Consider the following 21,698-nt stretch of genomic DNA (forward strand, 5'->3'; position numbering starts at 1 on the left):
AGCTGCCAGGTAATAGGGAATTCAGATTGTTGTGTTCTCCCATGGCTCTTCTCAGTAGATTATTTGACAAGTGTTTTGGCCTCAGTAAAATGGAGAGGAAAACACCTATTAGCCCCGGGAGAGGCAAGCTTTGTTTTGGTGTCTGCATCAAACGTTTTGCTGCCTTCTGAAGAGGACTTCTGTAAGTGCAAAGTATCTTTTTAGTGGCTCGGGCTGGGGTGAGAAAAAATGTAAGCCAATTGTTGTCAGAGCAAAATTCTGACCAGCTTTGGAAGGGTTTGACCTTCACTGTTCAAACAGAAAAGTAGCTGTCTGAATATCTGGTAGCCTGATCCAGCTGATAACAAGCAATTCAAGTGGAAAAGGGGTAAGAAAAACCCCAGTGTGCAACTGATGCAATTTGCTGTTTTCTATAAAAGAACAGACTCTGATGTAACTAGCTATTCTATATCCCTAGTGTCTTTGATCCTGTATTTGTTAGTCTGTGCTAGTGGGGAGATGCGGAATATTCATATTCTATTCCTCTGAATTAATATCAATGCAAAGTCAGACTAAAACTGGCTAAACTAACATCAGACAGAGCTTTTTTTCCCTCCTTTTACAGGAGTTGTTGGTCTTTTCACTACACAGCTAGGGCTGAGAAGATGGGAGAGAGAACTAGCCTCTCTCTATAAAACAGATGATGCATAGTGTGGTTATTGCCTGTGGAAACTTAATACTGAATAAACTTTTTTATTGTGTTCCCTCAAAGTTGGAACAATTCCAGAGCAGCCCAGCCAGACTGTTATCCCCTCTTCTCTTGGAACAGAAGTGAGAAGCCGGATTCCTGTCGCCGGTGCGTTGGTCCTTACCTTCCTTCATTATTCCTATGGATAGGGCCAGAACCATAGTCTCAGGGCATTCAAGGTTGGGTATGGTCCTTCAGCAGCTTCTCTTGATGCTTGGCCAGCCAAGATTTCTGTGTGCTGGTAGGAGTTGGGGTTGATCCATTCATGTCCCATCAGCCAGCCTCTTCTGGTGCTGACAGATCCTGTGTCACAGAAACTCAAATTTGTGACTTGAATTCAATGGATTGAGGGAAGGAAAAGCATCTCAAACCCCCCGATTCCCCCTCTGCCAAGTGGCTGGCTTGCTGTGTAACTTCCTTGCTGCTGAACTCTGACAATCAGGGTCCCTGTCTCTGTAAGGGCTGCAATGAAGGAAAGAAGCTACACTTCTATGTCCCTATTGTGCCTGTCTCTTCCTCCTGTAGAGTCAAAACCCGCTCAGGCCTAGCAGATTGTGGCGCTGATCAGAGTGCTATCCTTAGCCATCCGCTGAAGGTTTTGATCTGTAGATGTTTTAGCAGTGGATCCTGAGATCAGGCTGGCTTTTTGCGTTAGAACCAGAAAATGATGTGGTTTGTCGCTGTGTTTGGGCCCTCCAGGTTCCTCAGCGCCTGAACACTCTCCTCGAGGGATGGGCTCCCGGCTCCACAGTGCTCCGAACCTGTCAGATTTGCATTCCTGCAGGCAGAAGATAACCAAGCAGCACTCTGATCCTCTCGTTGCTCACTTTGGTTATACCCAAGTCAGCCAGCCTCTGCAGATTCATGGCTTGCAGCACTGCCGGCAGCTCAGATCCTCACCGAAGCTGTCTGAGTTCATGCAGAGAAGCCCTTTGCCAACTATAATGGGCTCCCCTACAAAGGTATGTCAAGGAGTCTGCTTTTGGGTTTCTCACAGCTTGATCTGTTGGGTTATTTGGGGGTAAACAGCTGCATGATCATGGTAACTCTGACCTGGATTTATCACCACCTGCTCGCTTTTCTTCAAGGGCTGTTTAGTGATCTGCGTGAAATGGGGTAGTGTCCTAGTTCTTACTGGACAGATCTCACTTGGCAGCAGTGTTGACCATCTGAGCAGAGTCCAGGGTTTTAAACAGGCAATGAAAAGGAGCTGCCCAGATTAGGCAGAAGAGCATTAGTGAAGTGAGGTGCCTGAGCTGGTTTGCGCACAGCGACTCGGCTTGTGACGCAAGTGTGCGTCCAGTAGGAATCCCTAGCAGAGACGGCAGACGGTTAAGCAGGTGACAGCCCTGGTGTCTCATGAGAAGCTGGCACTGTGACAGCGTTTCCTCTGTGCTTGTGTTAGGCTGCTACAAATTTTCAGCAGTTTCTTGTCCTTTCATTTTAGTCTTTCTGGGATTGGGGACAAGTAACTGCGTGGGGTGGGATTTCTACCTCTTTATTTCAGGCAGGCTGTTAAGCATACAATTTAATTTTGATAAACAAATGGGGGGGTGAGGGGAACCTTCCTCCTTCGTTTTAAAGACAGATATCTGTTTTTTCTGTTCTTCTTAGGCTGTGTCCCCGTTTGAGTTTCCCAAAACCCCAAGTTCCCAGAATCTCCTCACCCTCTTGGCCCATCAGGGGGTCATGATGACTCCGACACGGAACAAGACCTTGCCAGATCTGAAGGAGATGGGTCATTTTCACTGCCAGCAAACTGGCTTGGGACTGAGGCCTGTGGAAGAGATCAAGGGCAGGTGAGCTGTAGTCTGCTTTATACAGTGGTGCTTCGTTCCCTAATACAGGACAGATGGGGCAAATTTCAAACCTCAGCTAACATTGAAGTTGTAATGTAGCATCTGTAAACATTCTGTAGTTATCTGCTAGCACCCTTGGCTTGCAAGTAGATATGATGCAGATTTTTAAAGTCTTCCTCTACAGGCGCAGGCCATGGCCTAGACTTTATAAAATGAAAGATTGTCTGCAGCTTCACACGGTGTTTAATGTCCAGGGTTTCATCAAGTGGGGATGCAGGATTTTGTTATTAGACCAGACGCCCTGCAATTGTGCAGATGGGTGCCTTGCTCGTTGTGGAACCTGTGCCTGTCGTGGATGAGAGGGTGTTATGGGTGCTCCTTGTCCATCAAACAGTGGGCACAGGTCTTCAGACCAGAGAGTCCATCGAACAGTGGGCACAGGTCTTCAGACCAGAGATCTGTTTGAAAGCCATGTGCTGACTGTCATGAGCATTGCAGGATACAAAATCACTCAGGTGCTAGCGTTAAGTTTTTCTTACCTGCCTCGCTGCAGTCTGCAGCTTTCTCCAGTGGTCTGGAGGAGTCCTCTGAAGCTCATTTCCGTATCTTCCATCAAAGTAAAATTGTGTTGTAAAAATGCTGTAGTCAGTACTTGCATTACTGCAGTTAGTCATGGTAGTTGTATGCTTTCTACAAGTAGCAGGAGGTGCTTCAGATGCTTTGTTGAAAGAGGAAGAGTGGTTATTTTAGCTCCAGACTGTTCGCTGTGTAGTGTTAAGCGGTTGTGGACCAGGAATGACAGAAACTGGAGTGGAAGTTAGCTGAAACTTTGCACCTGTTGACTTTCTGCATCATGTTATATGTCCTCTTTTTAGATCTCTGAGCACAGGCAGGCTCACTGACCTGCTTCTGAAGGCAGCCTTTGGGGCACAGATCTCAGAAGCTGGGAGCAACGACAGCCTGAACAATGAGAAGCCAATGGAAATTGCAGGTAGGTGGGGAGGCCGGGTGGATCTGGCAGGGATGGTCCTGGGTTGGGGCGAACAGTCTGCATGCCTCCTACAAGTGGGAGGCTGCTTTTCTGATGGCTTTTGGCAAAGGAAGCGACTGCCGTGTGTGAGGAGTGTAATGATGTTTGCTTTCTTTTGTGGAACGCTCAAAGGTCTGTGGGCTACACGTGCTGTGTAACTGCTGGCTAGTGGTGTGACTTTTGTAGGCAGGGCTTCCTCTTTTGGCCCCTTCTGAACGTGATAACTTGTGGAAGTGGGGACTTTCGGCCAGGCGGTTCGAATATGAATGGCTCTGCAAGGGTGGGTCTTCCTGGGCTTGCAGGTTGGGAAGCGAGGAGGGGAGAACAGCTGCAGCAATGCGTAACGCTGCCTAGGCTCGTGTCCTGTAGTCCGTGCCAGCCTGGCCCGGTCATGTTCTCGGGGGATGCCTCCAAAGGGAGCACTGGCCTGTGCTGGTAACCACCGTCTCCCAAGAGAGTCTGCAGGAACATAGAACTGCTGGGTGAGGCACACCGTGCTCTGAGTAACTTTCCTGTAATGCCAGTCTGCACCTTTCAACTGTCTCCCCAGCTCCCTCAGGTGCTTACGGAGGGACCCTGCACTCTGGTGCCCGGGCTGGGGGCTCTGCCAGCCCTTCCCCAGTGATTTTTACTGTCGGATCCCCTCCCAGTGGAACAACCCCCCCACAGACCACGAGGACCAGGATGTTTTCAGGTAAAGGGCTGATACCTACCTGCCTGTTCCAGTGGGAATGCCTGGGGGCAGAGCGATGTGTTGAATTCCTTGCTGCTGAACACTGGTGGTGGCAGAGGGCTGCTCAGAGTACAGTCTGTAGAGCTCAGCTGGTCTAAATGCCTTTGAGGTTCTCGTGCTGGCTCCTGCCGACCCCAGTTATTGCTGATACCTGTTTGCACTGGCACAAGGGCTAATGCCAGATAGTGGTTTTCCAGTACTGGAAGAGACAGGCAAACTCTTCTTTTACTTCATTGCTCTCTGCTTCAGGAATAATGCTGCAGCTGTTCATAGACCCACTGTTGCTGATAGGTCAACAAACATAAAGATTGTGTCGTGTTCTGATCATTTTCCCCATGGGTTTTGGATGAGCTATAAAAGACTGAGCGTGACTGTCCGTGCCCAAGAATTTCAGTGCACGAGTACTGTTAGGAAAGGGCCAGGATGGCTCTGTATGCAAAATTATTAGTGGTGTTTCTTATGCTCTGAGCTGCTTAAGTAGAAAATGGGGAAATGCACTCCTGCTTGACAGATACTTCTTTTAAGACACCAGTGCTCTGGCCTCATCAGCCAACAGTTGAGGCTGTGGTAACTGGCCCTTTTGGGACAGTGTGTCTGGGAGCTGGAGCCTATGTTCAGTTTAAGAAAATATTTGGACACTTTTATTTGCATTTTTGGCTTGTTTGGGTTCTCGTCTTGGCTGTTCCTCATCTGAATGTAGTCGACTCTGTTGTTCTTAATTACTGCAGGGAAGGTTTGGATGTAACCATGAATGAGCTGCTTGACTGGGATGGGGGGCCACATGGGCTCAGTTCCTGGGTATGGCTTGCATTTCTATCATAACTAAAACCACTCACATCCTTGATTGTCTGGAAGGTTGGGACCATAATCCTTTCTTTGTCTCATCTATTTAGAGGGTAAGCTCTGTAGGGCAGAGACTCTTACAAAGTGTTTGACGGGCCTGTAGCACAGTGGAGTTACTATCCTGGCTACAGGCTCTAGCTCCTACTGAAATGTTGTGAATAGAGAATTCAGACTTCCTGTATTGCTTTTGCAGGGATAATAGCAATTTGGAAGCAGATCCAAGCACCAGTTTTTAGCGGGTTGATATTTGGATGCTTAAGGGTCTGCCGAACAGTCAAGATCTCAGATGGGATGCCTGGAAGGGAAGGCTGTTGAATAATGAACCTACAACGCATACACAGCATTAGGTCACGGTGGTCAAAGCAATGCTGCTTGACAAGCTTTGTTTATTAGGTCTGTGCAGTAACTCCTTATGTTATAGTTAATGGTGAAAAGGGGAGCTTTGCAAGCAGAAACTCTGCACCCCAAGTGCTTGGACAAGCCATGAGTAAGATCACCTGACAGATATAAAGGCAGAGCCTTTTCAGGAGTCGTCATAACAATTTCTGCAAACAGCCCCTTGGAATTATAGGGTATCCAGAATGTGCTATTGTTGGTCCTTTCCTCTCTCTGAAAGACGTGGAAATGCTCTGCCAGTCTTTGATGATCCGCTTAGCTTTGAAGCATAGCTGCCAACAGGGAGAGAGCTTTGGGAGGAGAGGAGACAGTGCCTCTGCAGGCACTGTCAGTTGTGCATTATTATATTGCTGAACCTTTTGAAGGCAGGGTAGGGCAGCAAATTAAATTTGTGAGTAGAAGAGAAACAAACATCTCCCTCCAAAGGATCAGTGACAGTGGAGAATATCGCCTTGGTAGAATTAGCAGAGTATTGTAGCTGGTGTTGGCATCCCCCTGTCAGACAGAATATATGCCTCTGTGGCAGTGTGTCAGGGCATATGGAGCACTCTGGAAGTGGTGAATGTATTATGAATGCCCTGAGACAGAAACTCCTTTTGAAGTGTCCATCTTTTATAAGCAATATGCTCTTAGGGTGGATTCAGTGGTCAAGAAGGGGGAAAGATGATGGTGAGGAAGTTGTCTGATGGACACCATACTTACAGGATCTCCTGAATCCTGAGGTTAGGGTCTTGACTCGGCTGAAGTCACTCTCTGCCCAGCCTCCTATTTGTAAAGAGGGGGAAGCAGAAGTGCAGGGCATGTGATGGAAAGCTCTCCTGGTTTGCATGTAAGTGGTTGATGTTTTAAAACCATGATAAAAACCTCACTTACCAGAGGTGCTCATTCAGCGATAGTGTAAAAGCTAGGGAACCAGGGTTCAAACCATGCTGATCCATGATGGGGAAGCTGGCTGTGGTGGTGTATGATAAAAATCAGCCCAAGATATTGTGGCAGGATTCAGAAAGGATTTGGACAAAAAACAAAAAAAGAGTACTTCTGAATTGTGTCCATAAATGACAGACATTCTGGAAGGTGCATTAAATCTGCTTGAGCTTGTAAGCTGGTCTACCTGAGTCGCTAAGGAGCTTATGTTGGGGAGTGGTTATTCTGCATCACGAGTCCTTGCATCTACCTCCAAAGTACCTGTTGCTGGCTCCTATCAGATCCTGGATCCTACAGGATTGTCCCCTCTGCTGGGCAAGGAATACCTAGCCTACTATTAATATCTTCAGTAATTCCTTTGCCTATTTTTCTTCTCAGTGGGGTCTTCCAGCTCTCTCAGTTCTGGAGGCTCATTCACCGGCAGGCACTTGGCAGTGGGAACTGGTGGGGATGCTGTGGAAGGCCCCTCAAGTCTTCGGTACGCTTTTGCTGATCCGATCACCGCCAACCTGGAAGGTGCTGTTACATTTGAGGCACCAGAGTTACCCGAAGAGACGCTCATGGAGGTGGGTATATCCCAGGGACTTCTTAGGGGCAAAGGACTGGGGAATAAAAGTAAAGCAGATCCAGAGGTCAGATGGCTCCGTGTTTGCAGCCAAGGGGGTTGCTTCCAAAGATGGAGCAAACTGGTTTCAAGAGAGCAAGGTCGGTGCAGTGCTCAGAAAGCCCAGGACATATTTAGCACAGTGACTTTTGAGCCTGCTACCAAGCTGTTTAGTCCATGAGACAGCCCATGACCGGGGTTAAAATTCACCATTTCCAAAGCTGAAGTTGCAGGTTGGAAACATCAGTTACCTGATGCATTCTGTATTAACAGCTTCTGAAGAAAACCTGGGTGCTTTGGGCCTTTTCCCTTTTAAAAGGCTCAACGTTAGTAATAGCTGACTTGAGAGCGTGAGTAGCTTAGTGCATCAAATGACTGCCTGCTGCATGCACTTGGGGAGCCAGGCAGCGATACAGCCTCTGCTGAAAGGATCTGATAAAAAGTAAACCAGACACTTCTGTTACTGGGGGCAGGGGAACACCATGTTCTGCACCAGAACAGCTGAACCAGATTGTCGAGCTGAAAGGCTGCCAGGCTCCCCTTCTCTGCGGGCTGAAGACAGGCTGAAGCAGAGCAAATGCTTTTGTAGCTGAGATATATTTGAAATGTAGGTCAGGCTGCCTGTTTGCAGTAGAGGTGGGAGGCAGATTCAGTCACGGTTTCAGCTCTGCTCGTGATACCTCCTTGGGCTGTCTGGGACTGGGGAAGGCTCTTTGTATCTGAACTTTGCTGGTGTTGCTAAAAACCCCTTGATACCCGCAGAGATAGGCATACATTGTTTTAAGGATGTGGGTTTGCTCTTCTATTTCAGATTTTATTTAGCTCTTTCTTTTTTGTCAATTATGCATTGAATTGCATTTGTTTGCTTAATTACCTGCAGAGCCACGGGGCTAGGACTTTCAGCATTGATGTGATTGCAATAGTAGTGAGTTTAACTGAGCATCCTACCTGTGTGAGGTCCCAGAAGTATGGGGCCCTGCCAGCTGCCACCACTTCGGACACTGGTCTGAAGAGAAGTGTCCTAAGGAAGTACCAACTTGATCTTGTTGATAGCGCTTAGCTTCTGTGTCTGTAATGAGTCATTTGGGTTCGGTCATCGTTTCTGCTGAGAACAGTAATCCATTTGCATGTCACAAACCAGCCTATTTCAAGACCCCTTTGTGTTCTGTGGAGTTGGCCAGAATGCAAACCTGGCAGTTTTTCTGACTTCTGCTGATACTTTCAGGGCACTGAAATCTTACTGTTTAAGCACCCTTGTTTATCTTGAGCAAAGCTGTTGCATTCAGACGGGTGGTTCTTCCATCTTTTGTAAAAGTTTCTTTGGGTGCAGACAAGGCAAACTGAAGGCTAGGTTTTAGTTTCTTTTGCAGTGCTTTAAAAAGACAATCCAGAGGTGGCTACGGAAGGAAAGACTCTTGTGGTGCCAGATGAGGCCACAAATGCCAGCATAGTTAATAGAAGCTGACTGTATAAGCAGAGAGGAAGGACTGTGCGTTGGTTGGAGATACCAGGCCGAGACCTGCAAGATCTCAGCAGTTTCCTGCTCAGCCACAAACTTCTTGTATGACTTGGCGATTACTTAATCTCCATGTTCCTCCTCTGCTTTTAAAGAAAATAGAGGAAGATGGCGATAACGCTTCCTTACCATACTGGACTGTCCAGGTAGAAAGATAGTGGGAGGAGAGATTCGTATTTCAGATAGTCAAAGCTGCCTTAGCAGCCAAGTGCCTGAGCCAGTGAATGAAAAACAAAAGCTCGCAGAACTTGAGCATGGGTTTTCTTTGATAAATTCACGTAGGAAACATCCTTACCAGCCCCCTTCGAGAGAACTGAGCCACTGAAGATTTGAAGATCAAGCAGGTTAGCCACTTCTCTACAGAGAGAGTACGAACAATGGAGTTGCATCTGATCCAGGCAGCAATTCATTTTGTAGACCCACAAGCATTCAGTTTTTCTGCAAATACCAACTTCCCAAAAATGCTTGCAGTGACTTAAGCAATGCAGCTTCCCAGAAATGGGATAATCCCCTTGGATCTGTAATAGCAGAGGAAAAACTACCTTGAAATGAACGTAGCACTTAGCGTGAGGGGCTCTCTTCCCTCACTAGCTGGACAGGAGTTGCAGATAAAAGGTTGTCCTTGCTGCCTCTTCAGAGGACCTCACCCAGGGCTCGCTGCACTGAACTGGGAGGGTATAAAGACCAAGGGCTAAGTGAGGGCTGGGCTGAAGGGTGGGACACGCTTTGTTTGCAGTTTTCTGTGGCGTAGGAGGTTGTCACTCTCATGAAATCCACACCCGCTTTCAGTTTTGTACCAGCATTGTTGTGGTGGGAACCAGAGCTGAGCCCACAGTGCAGATGGTCTCTCCCCCTTCCTGGCTGGCTTCTGAAAGAGTCCCACAGACCTGGGATCCTCCTCGGGAAGGGGGCATGTAATTTTGGAGCAAGTCTCCCCATCTTCTTCAGGGAGCTGCCTGGAAATTTCTGGCCTGTCGCTTGCTGCTGTTACTGTGGAGGAGGAACTGGTGCAGTGTGCGGGCTCGAGGCTGAGTTTGGCTGTCCCTGCCCAAAGCAGAGGTGTAGGGGGGTTTGGGACTCAGGTGTTATTTCTGTAAGCTGGGATGAGTTGCTGGCACAGCTGTAGGTGAGCAGCCCTCCCTGGCATGCCAGCTTTCCCTCTGTAACCCCCACTTTGGCATCCCTTCAACAGCAAGAGCACACTGACATCCTGCGCAGCCTCCGCTTCACACTGGCCTTTGTCCACTACGTGATGGAAATTGCTGCCTTTAAAGGCAGCTCCAGCGAGATGAGCAGTTCAGTGACATCTGAGTACCAGCTCCAGGAGAGTGTGGTGGCCGACCAGATCAGCCTCCTCAGCCGGGAGTGGAGGTAAGGACCAAGGAGAGAGCCGCCCAGCTCCCAAGTCTTCTGTCACTCCCTCCCACCCCACCTATCGTTAGGTACTAAGAGTCCTTCGGGACACTTACCACTGTCCCATCGATCTATTTGCATTGCAACGTGCTTTCTTTGCAGCTATGCAGAGCAGCTCGTGCTGTATCTGAAAGTAGCGGAGCTTCTGTCCTCGGGGCTGCAGATGGCCATAGAGCAGATCAAAGCTGGCAAGCTGTGCCTCTCCTCCACCGTCAAGCAAGGTAAGGGGCTGCCGGGCACGCGGCTCAAAGGACTCGCCTGGAATGGAAGTATTTAAAAGTATCACGAAGGGTATGGAGGGGGTTGACTTGAGTGTGAACCCCCACCGGTGTGGGCAGGGGCTTATTTCTTATTGTCCCCTTGCACAGCTGGGTCTCTTTTGTTTGCACTGAGGGGAATGTTCCTCTCTTCACATTGACTTTAGGTCTCAGAACTCCTGCTCATGCCCCTGTGAGAATCTTCAGCACTAATTAGTGAGAGGGGAATGTATCTTACCTGATACATCTCTATCTCAGGTGCTTAGTTGTACTTGACGTGTCCAACTTAATTACACAGTGCATGCCCTAGGAAGTGCTTACCTGGCAAATGGAGACCTGTCTTGGCAGTGGTGATTCTTCAAGCGAAACAAAAACACGGGAAGTAAAATACTGGTAGTGCCAGAGTCACTTCTTTGCTAGTGTTACAGCCTTACGTTTGCATCTGACTGGCTGGCTTGAGATGTGAGCTGGCTGTGATTGTGATTAGGAAAAATAATTTTAAAACTACCATTGTAATATTACTGAGGGAGCTTTGTGAAGCACTTGAAACACTTGACCCATCAGCCGCCTTCCCTAAGAGCTTAGTCTTTGAAACTACTCATGCTGCCTTGGGATGGGGTGTAAAAAAAAAAAATAGGAGTTAAATACAATGAGCACACATACGTTGTAGCAGGCAGTGTGGAGCAAGATACGCAGGTTTAGCCACACGTCTTCCACAAGTTCAGGCTAACAGGAAAGTTGTCATAACCCAAATAAATTACTCCTTTTCAGGGCAGATTGCAACTTCTAGATTCGTAGGGTAATTTGACCTTCAGTGTGTGGGAATTGGGCAAGGTTGTCTTTTCTTATTTCTCTCCCCACAAAATACTGCTCCCTTGAGGTTTTCCAGGGCACAGTGAGGACAAGAGGGTTTTCAAGGTACTTGTGTCCCATGTATATGGAAAAAGCAGGGAAGCACGACAAGACGCTGCCCTGGAGTGTCCTTGGGCAGTGTGTGCCAGGCAGGGTTCCTACCCACAGCCATCCTCTTTTTCCTGATAATTTGGGCACAGCTCAGAGCTCTGATTGAATTCCATGGAGGAGGATATTGCTGTGTTTGTGTGTTGTTTTGGTTTTTAAATAGTCTCTCTTGACTCTCTTCTCACGGAGCTTTTCATTTTGCCTTCCTGATGTCACCCATGAGCTTTGGGGTTCCCACTCCCTCTCAAATTCCTTCTGAGCAAGGGTGATCTGACAGTCTGACCCTGGCAGGGTTATGTTTTTGTGCCTCGGTCCTTTTCTCTGATGAAGAGTTACAGCAGCCTTTCTTCCTGGAGGCAATCTCTTCCCTGGCTCTCTGCTCTCTTATCTCTGCCTGGGAAGGCTGGATTTAGTCACAAGGCCTGGCTCTCATGTGAGGTTGCCCCTCTGCATCGCAGCTGAGAGAGGCTGGTTCATGGTGTGGGTTAATTTGCCTCCCCCAGGAGCAAATCATGCAGCATGGGTATTTTCAGATGTGCACGTAGCAGTTAATACTCATCAGATGTTGGTGGGAGTTTGTATTCAGTACTTTGTGTAGATCATGCCGTGCAGCTAGGGAGACTCAAGCCTGTGGCATCGCTTGCTGTTTTGGATTGTTGTTTAATTCCTCAGAATCATATTTGATTTCTGATTCTCTGTCCCGTAACCTTCCTGTACGAGCTGCCGTGGTTCAGGAAAGGAGGTGGCCTTTCACAGGCATCAGTGTCTCTTCTTTCTGGGACAGCAGAGTCCTGAGAGAGATTCCCTTGCTTAGTCAGTGCTGCTCATCCGCACTCAGCTCCAGCAGCTACCACACACAAGTCACGTACTTCTTCACGGCATGTCATCACCCATCAAGTAGCAGAAGCTTTGTATCTGGCACGTCTGTTGCTTCTGGTGCTGCGTGAGACATGTTGCGTGGTGCAAACTGCTCTCTGCCTTGTGGCAGCTGAAGGAAACAAAAATAGACCTGGCCTCAGGTGAACTGGGCATGTGTGTAGGCGTTGGCACGTGCAGGCTTATAACTGGTAAAGGTGACAGAGGAAAGGAAAAAGACCCTGTTGGTGCAGCAAGTACTTTCCTGCCAGTCTTTTGGCTTTAACGTAACCCCGTTGTTTTGAAGTTACTCATTTGGGGTTCTGTGCGTGGAGATTGGGAGGCACAGGGAGAACTGGAAGTAGAGCCTAAAGCATTTCTTTCCTTTACTCTAGTTGTGAAGAAGCTGAATGAGCTTTATAAATCCAGCGTATCATCCTGCCACTGCCTCAACATGAGACTCCAGAGGTTCTTCTTGGACAAACAGAAACTCATGGATCGGATCAACAGCATCACCGCAGAGAAGCTCATCTTCAGCTATGCTGTGCAAATGGTAATGACCATACGGTGACTGGGAGCAGGGTTAGCCCAGGGCCGGTGCTGGGCATTAACGGTTCCTGCTGGTGGCCTTAGCAGATGGTTCTACTCATGATGCTGTGTGCAGCCTCTGGAGGCTGGGCGAGGGAGGTGTTCATGCAGCTGAGGGGCCATGCTGGGAGAGCTGAGTCTGGTCTGGGAGTAACCTCTTGGCGCGGGGTTGTTGCCTGCAGGTGCAGTCTGCAGCCCTGGATGAGATGTTCCACCACAGAGAGGACTGCGCACAGAGGTACCACAAGGCTCTGCTGCTGATGGAGGGGCTCCTGAACATCATCACTGAACAGGGGGACATAGAAAACATCAATAAATGTGAGTGTTCAGTGACTTTTTTTTTCCTCCCACTGGAACATGTGTTTTTCTAGCTGCATGGCTCAGAAATTTCAGTACCCAGCATCCTTTTTTCCTTTGGCTACGTCTTGGTGGACACAGCAGACATCTCTTGGCTCGTTACAGCTCCTCGCAGCCTGGCCTCCTGCTTTCCCAGCGGGAAAGCTGTTAGAAATGCAGGTCCCTGTTCTGAGCCACATTTTGAGAGCTTCCCATGCAGAGTGATTGCCAGGGCTTTGTTGGAGCTTTTGATGTGTGAAAGAACTTGCTGAAGGAAGTGGTTTGGCAACAGCAGGGGCCTGGGTTTGGTTTCCATCCGGAACCATCCCTCTGATTGCACAGAGCACTTGGGAACGTGAAACTGCAGCGGCTGTCGGGCAGAGGTGGCCGATCAGCACAGCGAGGGCTCCTTCCAACACGTCTTCTGAAACAGGACTGCTCGTCTGTCTGGTTCCCCAGCCCCAGGCCTGGCTGAGAAGGCGGCAGACAAATATTCTTCTCATCAGCAAGTGCTTGTTGTAGCAGTGAAAGCTGAACTCTTACCTGCTTGCTATCGTTTGGCTTCCTCTCCCAGGGACAGATGGACCCCTCTGCTGCTCCGAGCTGTCACCTCTCTCGCACTTTCCCTTTGTCGTGAGGGGTGTTACTCTCCGCTGCTGCAGGCTCTGCAGCTAACACTCTGCAGCTAACGCTGCTAACAGCTCTGCAGCTTTCCACAGGAGTGGAAAGGACTGACCTTACTTGCTCTATGTGGAGTGGAAAGGACTGACCTTACTTGCTCTGAGTGCACTTTTCCTGCCCTTATGGCTGGGGTTAAATCACCCCTGTCGTCTCTCTCTACGGGAGGCAGGCAGAGGGGATGGGGGATAGCCATCATCTGTTAGAGCAGCTTGACTTGACCTCGGCTCTGCTCCATCGCAGCTAAACCAGCCCATCCGCAGCAGTCCCCGGCGGCTGAAGGGAAAGGGCACAGCTGGCAAACCATGCCTCTCCCCTCTGCTCGCTGCCGAATGCGTTTCTTGGGCCGGCGTCCAGAGCGCTGCCAGGCTGCTCTAGTCATCCGTGTAGGCAGAGCTCTCGGATAGGTAATGAGAGAAGAGATTTCTGGCTCACAGGCAATCAGTCAGTTAATTATCACCAACTTTCACAGTTGACATGAGGCTCACTGGAGGAGAGCAAAGGGAGATTGGCAGGTCGTGTGGGTACTGGAGGGCTAAGTGAATAGGGAATACTAAGTAGTTTCTATCGTACCATTTCTTACCAAACCTAAATCACATCTTTTGTCCAGTGATACGGTTAATGCATCTAATAGATTTCTTTTCCCAGTTGATATCCTGGTATTCCCTGTTTTACCCTATGTTCCAGCTTCCTGATTGAGCTGTTCTCTGGTAGGCTGTAGTGGGTACGCGTTTCATTTTAGATCTCAGGTATAGGATTACTTATTTCTGAAAAGTAAAATGACGAACCTAGAAATAAAGCAAGTCTTCCTGGAAGAGGAATGAATTCCACCAGACATTTAGCTTTTGAGAGAGTCTTGGGCTCAGGCGATGAGAATCTGGCACTGACCGTGCTGGGCTGGGCTCAGTCTCTCGGTTCTAAGCCATGACAAATGGCACTGGAGACCTTGAGTCGTCTTGCCCGCTGGCAAAAGCCACTCCAATAAGTGCAAGTGAGTACGTTGTTCCCGGCGGACAGTGGTTCTTTATACCATCTTGATACCTCTGTCAGAACTGCTGCCTCCTGGCTTTTGTTGTTGGATCTCCAGTTATTCAACCCTTTGACCTGTCCCATCCCAGCATGGTGTTTGCAGTCAGGTCCTCACCTGGTCTAAATCAGTATGTGGTAATGACTCTCGAAGGGCTGCTTAGATTTGCTGAAGTTCTGCCTTTCTTTTTTTTTCTTTTTTTTTTTTTTTCCCCAGTCTCCAGCATGTTTTGGTAGTCTTTATATTGCCAGGAAAATGAGAAGTTGATTTCTTTTGTTGTTTTTTTCTCTCCCAGGTAAGCTGTGCATCGAGCGCAGGCTTTTTTTTTTTCCCCAGTCTCCAGCATGTTTTGGTAGTCTTTATATTGCCAGGAAAATGAGAAGTTGATTTCTTTTGTTGTTTTTTTCTCTCCCAGGTAAGCTGTGCATCGAGCGCAGGCTGTCAGCTCTGCTGTCGGGGTTCTGCGCCTGATTGCAGTGGTGGTGGTGTGTTCTTCACGCACCTCGCCCCAGCTGATCACTTTGTTTCCAACGGCCTGCTGCTGTGGTGGGAAACGATTTTGGCAGTAGAAGACCTGGAGGATGAACTGCTCGATGTTTTGTATTTTGACGTTTTGGGAAGCTGTCCCACAGACTCGGATTCCTTCATGGGGATGTGTGACTGCAGCAAGCACAAATACTTCCCTGCCCAAAGGCCTGGGCGAAGACGTAGCCGATGTGGAAAGGTTTCCCTCGTTGGCAGAGGGGATGAAGGATAGAAGTCTGCTTCTTCCCAGCACTTTGAAGGATAAGACTGCTGCCTATCCCTCTTGCTTAAGAACAGGGTATTCCAGTGCTGTGTCCATTGCAGGCAATGGATGTGCTGAAACTGCTGGCTTCAGTTAACGTTGGAGGGTGTCATTCAGAAATCAAGGCCAGTTTGTGTACTTTTCCCTACCCAGCTGAGTGCCAGGCGTCCTCAAGCTTCCTGGCAACCCGAGGCTCCCCTCCTTTCTCTCCTTTGTCCCTTCTCATACGTGTTCATGCCTTGGAGTGCTTACTGAATGGCAGAGAGGAGGGAGTCGGCTCCCTTTTGCCTGAGCGTTGCTGAAGTAGCTCCCACCTCCTGCAGACTTAGCGAGCGAGGCAGAGGACACGCTGCTGCTGGGGAGGTTTGCATCTCCCGTGGGTGTTGTGTGGACTGCCTCTCTGCCTGGATGGGCAAACGACACGGGGACAGAGACTCTGTGCAGGAAACAGGAGGACGACAGAAAGCGTAACGCTCCTGTGTTTGTAAGAAGCCAAAATGAATCCGTTCCTCCCTTGGTCCCCAAGCTCAGCGGGATCACCATGAAAGACTCCCGGCTGTCCAGCGCGGCCTGTCAGTACATATCTACCCGGACGAAGCACTAGCGCTGTCCTGCTTTCAGCTGTTGGCTCGATAACCCCTTTCCTGGAGCCCTCACCCCACCCCCAAACTGAAAACACTAGCTTTGTGAATCAAAGGAGCACTTTACACACTATGGGGACTTGAGAAGTTGACTTTGCATCACACAACAACCCAGGAACATCACGACTGTTAGGAATGCTGTTCCTTTTATTCCTTTCCTTGCTTCCTGGTTGTTTTATTGCACTACGTGTGTGCGTATATTAATATGTATTCCTAAGGGCGAATATATATTGATATATATATATGGTTTGTGTGTAACTGTACGTATTTAACTGTACTGTATCTTGTGAGAGGCAAAAAGCACTGCGGAGTCTGTGCTGTTCCTCCTCCACACCAGGCAAAGCTGACTTGCAGTCTGGCAGTACCACGATTTGTTTTGTTTTGTTTCGTTTTTTTATTTAAATGTTCTTTTAAGGACAGTCAGTATAAAGCTCCGTGCTTTTTAAGAGCTCAAGAACAGGCGTTAAGATCCTACACACTTACAATTGGAAACGCATTTTTTAAGAAGTTTTATTTGCTGCTTCATTTTTTTTTTTATAAAGAAATCTCGTAGTGTTCAGTTTTATGTTCAGCATTTCTTTTAAGGAGACTCTGTAGCCAAATGAGACTGCGGGTGCGAGTGGCTCGAGTTCTGGTTGAGGCTTCGGATGCCGTGAGCATGTGCGTGAGAGGATAGCTGGCTGCCTTTCCGTCTGTCTGCGTGCGCATGTGTGTGTCTTAATTTATCAGAGTCATGGCAGTATTTTGTTAGCGCTGGGCAGAAAAGTATCTTTGAAAGCAACTCGAAACCTCAGGCTTTGTTTTTGGGGATCTAAAAATGTTTTGCACATGGTGGTTAAGTCCTCATTGCTTTTTTTTTTCCTCTCAATATTGGCACGATCAGTGTGATACTTTTACAAGGGTTTCAGGAGCAACTTAATTGACTTTGGAGCCGGCGTCATCGTTGGCAACATGGGTGTTTCTGATCACGGAGCAGAAATGCCAGTAAAGAAATTTAAAAATATTTCAGATTGCCCCAACCAGGGAAGTTTAAGCGTAGCTTTCACAAATGCTTCAGTATTGGGCCGCTGTTGTATCGTACGCTCACAGCCTGCTGCTTCTGTGGCCATTTGTGTTTGTGGAAGAAAAAAAAAAAACAAACCCCCAAAAAAAGACAAACCCAGCCAACCAACCCCCCCCAGCCTGTGGCCAGAAATGCCGAGGAGACCCAGACTGCTTCCGAAAGGATTGTACCCGTTCTGCAAAGGGCTATGCCGCAGGCGGGAGCGGCGCACCGGGAGGCGGCATGAAAGCACTAAGCCAGGACTGACTCTGCAATACAGACACCTGCTGCGCACCCCGAACCCTCCCGGTGGCCCCCGCCCCCCGCGCGCCGCCAGCCTCCTGCCGCGGAGAAGCACAGCCCGGGGTCCGCGTCTGTGCCGCGGGTTTAATGATCCGTGCGCGTGGCAGGCTCGGCACGAACCTTCCAGCTGTACGTAATTACTTGAATGTATCGAAATTGTCCACATTCGATGTTCGCAAGTATATATTGCTCAAAAAAATTGTGGTTTACAGACCTACAACCAATATATATGTATGTGTTTGTGTATATACATGCAAGGATATGTGTGTGTGTGTGTATAGATACGCACACAAACACAAACGTGTATATATATGTTTTCTCTCAATACTTGAAACTTAGCCACTGTGCTTGAATTAAAAAAAAAAAACAACAAAAAAACACACCACAAAAACCCCACGCAACCCCCACCCCCCAAAAATGGGGGGGGGGGAAGAAAAAAGAAAAGCAAATCGGACAGGTGATTTATTTTGCCATCACTCTGGTGACTTTCTTTTTTATCTAACTGCATGTAGCGTGGAACCAACTTTTTTGGTGAAAAATATTTATTGCTTTGTAGACAATAAGGTATAAAAAAAGAAAACACCCCAAAAACCAACCCCCCAACCATTGTTGAAGTTGCTAGTGTAGTCCGCCTGCTGTCGTCATGGCTTTGTTACTGTTGCAGCGTTTGTGTCTAGCGTCTTTAATAGATTTCAAGAAACCTCAGTCTAATAAACACGTATCTTCAGGTTTGTGAGAGCGTATGATGATGTTCTTTATAAGGTAATGCTTGATACTTTGTCAACATTTTTTATTTGTGTTTTTGTGTGACTTTTTTTTGGCTTTAAATTGTACAACATCGATTTAAGAAAATAAAATTGATTTGAAATTGTTAGCGGCCTGTTTTCAGTGCTTTTTAATTCCAGTTAGCGCAGCATCTGAGGGACGTGTCTAGTGTTTGGTTCTACCAGCCTTGACTTCCAGGTGAAAAAGCGCCGTTACCCCCTTTTCGCGGAGGGTGAAGCCTGGGGCGCAGCAAGCTGCGCTGCCTGAAGCCACGCGTGAAGCCTTTGAAGTCGGAAAAGTCGCAGCCGGTTTCTGGGTGTAGTCGTAATCGCTGCTTCGGCCGTCCGTATGACCTGGCTACGCACTCCTCCTGCTACGGTTAGAAACTCCACCGCGAGTTGATGGCAGACCCCTTCCCGCCCCGCTCGATGCTTGAATTTTGTCCACGTGTCAGTATTTGCAAGATCAGCCTGTCGGAGCTCCAGGGTGAAGCACGCCGGAGCAGGGGTGTCCGATGGCCGCGTGGAAGGGCGAGGACTGAGTGTAGGTTTGTGGTGATGTTTTTATGAGACCTAATAATTATGCATTATTTTAGACTCTAGCTTTTTTTTTTTTAATCAACAGAGTCAGGAGCTTGTTGCTGTACAAGAGAGGCACTTGAAGTGTGACTGTAGTGGTAAGATCTGGGTGTTTTTAATTAAGACGAAATATTTTCCCGCCGCGTTTGTACTCATTGCAATTTGTTGTGTGAACAGAATGGCACGTGGCTTCGTTTTCCCTTGCCCACCTAGCTGTGCAAAAAACCACTGACCGTGGCAAGAAGTACGACGAGGGTGCTGTGAGCGCTGGCCCTGACCTGGGGTGCAAGACGGGTAGTTGTAACCCCTGCTCTGTCTGACTCGGAACATTCTACGACGAAAAGCTAAGCTCTGCCTCCGGGACGTGAGAGAGGTCCTGAATTAAGTAGTCCAGTCCTTCCGCTCTTACAGAAACTTAAGCAACGGAGGGGTAAACTTTCAGGAGCCAAATACCGCAATTCCACCAAACATCGCCCAAAACTCTGCTCGCTGGGCCGTGCCTGGTATTGTTGGCCGTGAGCATCCCTGGGGAGAGTCCTGCTCACCAGCCCCTGTGTGACACGGCATCACCCCACGCAGTTACCGGTCTGCGCTGGTGGTTTTGTGAGAAAAGACCCTATTTCAAAATCTTAATTTACCGTGAGCTGGAATTGGTTTTTCTTGCTCAGCCCTATTTATAACTTCTGTTTCCTGCCCCTGCCTTTCCCACCGCAGGGAGTTGGACACCACGCGTTCGCTCTGTGAGAACGGTCCTGCCTGGAAACGCCGGGCTCTGGTCACTCGTCATACGCAGACTCGGGCGCAGGGAGAGTCGATTCCGCTTCCCTGCGGAGTTGCCCCCCCGCTGCAGCGGCGTCAGCGTTGGGGACGACTCCGAGAAGCTGCGCTTCGCTGTGGTGAACACGTGGCGGTGGTACAACCTGGGCAAGACCCTACGGCAGCCCTTGGAAAGGTAGTCAGAGCTGAATAAGTACAAATGCTGGTGTTGCTTAAAGTCTGACAGCTCGGCACGCTTGGACCTTTGTTTTTTGGGGTTTTGGGGGGGTTTTCTGTTTGGTTTTTTTTTTAACACGTAAAGCCCCCTTTTGTGGAAAAAAAACCTTGCGCGTGTTTCTTCCCTGCGGCGTGGGACTGTGGTGAAGAATACACATACACAAGTTTCTGACGCTGAGGGTAAGGGAGGGGGGGTCTTTCGAAGCTGCCTGTGAAGAAGTTTAAAGGTTCAGGTGGAAAACCTATAGCCAGATGACAGATGGACCACTGCGTGTCACACGCCCGAGTGGACAGAGAATGCTCTGCTGAATCTGTGGGACTCTTTCACAGGCAGCAGAGCGAAGGGGGAAAGTGCTAGCTGGGGAGACTTAAACAACTGAAATAAACGGTCTCTTCTAAAAGCGCTAAACCACGGGGCCTGAACAGCTTAAAAGCACCGGTGAAAATTGCACAACTCTCTAGATGTTGACTGTGATGTTACGCTGCTGTCGATTCTAGGAGAAAACAAACCCGAGCAGTTCTTCCAGGGCATTTGGCTTCGTTCCCGCATTTTATATTTAATTGTTGGTAAGTACGTCAGCAAACACACACTCACTCAACTCCGAAAGATCAGAGGTGGCTCAGTGACATCAAGGAAGTAGAAGTGGGTGGGTGCGTGTTGAACCATGGCGATACAAAGATCAAGTATTCCGCTTCTAGTTACCAGCCCTGTTAAAGCTTTATTTCACGAGGAGTTAACTCCTTCACGGCATTTTTTAGCTCTGCGGTGTTCAACGTGACGTCGCCTTCTCCGCCTGCAGCGGCACGTCGTGGCTGGTCTTGCAGCATGCTCCTGGGTGCTGGCTGACGGTCCCGCTCACCTGAGCGGGGCGAGCAGTCGTGGAAGTCGTAAGGGCTGGAGGGGTCTTGCTGAAGGAGGGGAAGGGCTGTGTGGCAGGGAGGCAACGCGCTACCAAAGCTCTGCAGGGCAGGAGCTAATGCTCTCCAGACAAACCCTAGCAGTTGGATTTATTTAGATTTATTACCATAAATGTAGCGCTGATGATGGGCACCATTCGTTCCCTGGATGAGGAATGGCGTGTAGTGCGGGGATACAAACTTCCCGGGGACACTTCTGTTCTAAACCCAGCATTTTTAGGGACAATACAGTCAGAAACACACACACACACACCCCCCCACACACACCCACCAGGAGCTGAAACCTGGCAGGGGATTTGGACACTTTCAGAAAACATGTTAAAGAACGTATTTCTAAGAATGAGGTTAAGCAAGTAATGTCAAACACAGGTTTCTTCCCTTAGTGCGGACAGAGGGTAACCACGTATCCAAATGTTCGTGGTTGTCCTTCATGAGCCCTTACCGAGACGCAGACGCTGCTATTAGAGATCCCTTGGAGCTGGACCCAGCCACCCCTCCCGTCGTTAAACGTGCCTGGCTCCGTCCACGGTACGGTTCAGATCCAAAGCCCTGGTGCAGGAAGAGTCAGCTCCCAAAAAAGTCATTCCCAAGTCTGCAGGGCACGAGGCAACGCGCTGCAGACCTACGGCACGTGGGGTTCGTGGCTTCAGCTTCTTCTCAGCATCTGCTCTCTGCGAGTATTTGCTTACGTTGGCAGAGGGATCGTGAATGCGCTGTGGCGGGGAATTACAAGTCTGCCAGGGTTCCTGCTGCAGGTAATCTTGAAACACAAGTGAATTGTTGCTAAACTTCTCCCAATTTAGATCTTGTTTTAGGCAGTCAAGTCACTTCCAAGTGAGAACACACCGGCCTGTGTTACACCAGGAGCGCCTGGTGGAGGAAGAACACCTGGCGTGCTCTGGAACAGGAATACTCTCCGCAGCTGAAAGAGTCTCCAGTGTTTTCCCCTTGTATTCTTCTGTGTGCTTATTTCCAGCTAGGGCCC

General features: G+C 48.8%; 1 protein-coding gene across 2 annotated transcripts in view; it reads left to right on the top strand.

Annotated features, from left to right (window-relative positions):
* The window catches only part of ULK1 (unc-51 like autophagy activating kinase 1), a 91,746-nt gene extending 73,594 nt beyond the window's left edge, over window positions 1-18,152 (top strand). Inside the window, exons 17-27 of one of the 2 annotated variants that reach the window (XM_009274331.2) lie at window positions 752-835; window positions 1,427-1,689; window positions 2,342-2,526; window positions 3,402-3,517; window positions 4,107-4,250; window positions 6,831-7,018; window positions 9,765-9,943; window positions 10,088-10,206; window positions 12,453-12,610; window positions 12,828-12,963; window positions 15,102-18,152. In XM_009274331.2, coding sequence (XP_009272606.1) covers window positions 752-835; window positions 1,427-1,689; window positions 2,342-2,526; window positions 3,402-3,517; window positions 4,107-4,250; window positions 6,831-7,018; window positions 9,765-9,943; window positions 10,088-10,206; window positions 12,453-12,610; window positions 12,828-12,963; window positions 15,102-15,157 — 1,628 coding nt within the window. In that variant the 3' untranslated portion in view covers window positions 15,158-18,152. The remainder of the gene's footprint in view (window positions 1-751; window positions 836-1,426; window positions 1,690-2,341; window positions 2,527-3,401; window positions 3,518-4,106; window positions 4,251-6,830; window positions 7,019-9,764; window positions 9,944-10,087; window positions 10,207-12,452; window positions 12,611-12,827; window positions 12,964-15,101) is intronic. The other variant, XM_009274332.2, reaches the window with a different exon arrangement.
* Window positions 18,153-21,698: the final 3,546 nt, after the last annotated feature.

This window comes from Aptenodytes forsteri, unplaced genomic scaffold (assembly GCF_000699145.1).
Source record: "Aptenodytes forsteri isolate BGI_AS27 unplaced genomic scaffold, ASM69914v1 Scaffold79, whole genome shotgun sequence".
NCBI classification, from domain to species: domain Eukaryota; kingdom Metazoa; phylum Chordata; class Aves; order Sphenisciformes; family Spheniscidae; genus Aptenodytes; species Aptenodytes forsteri.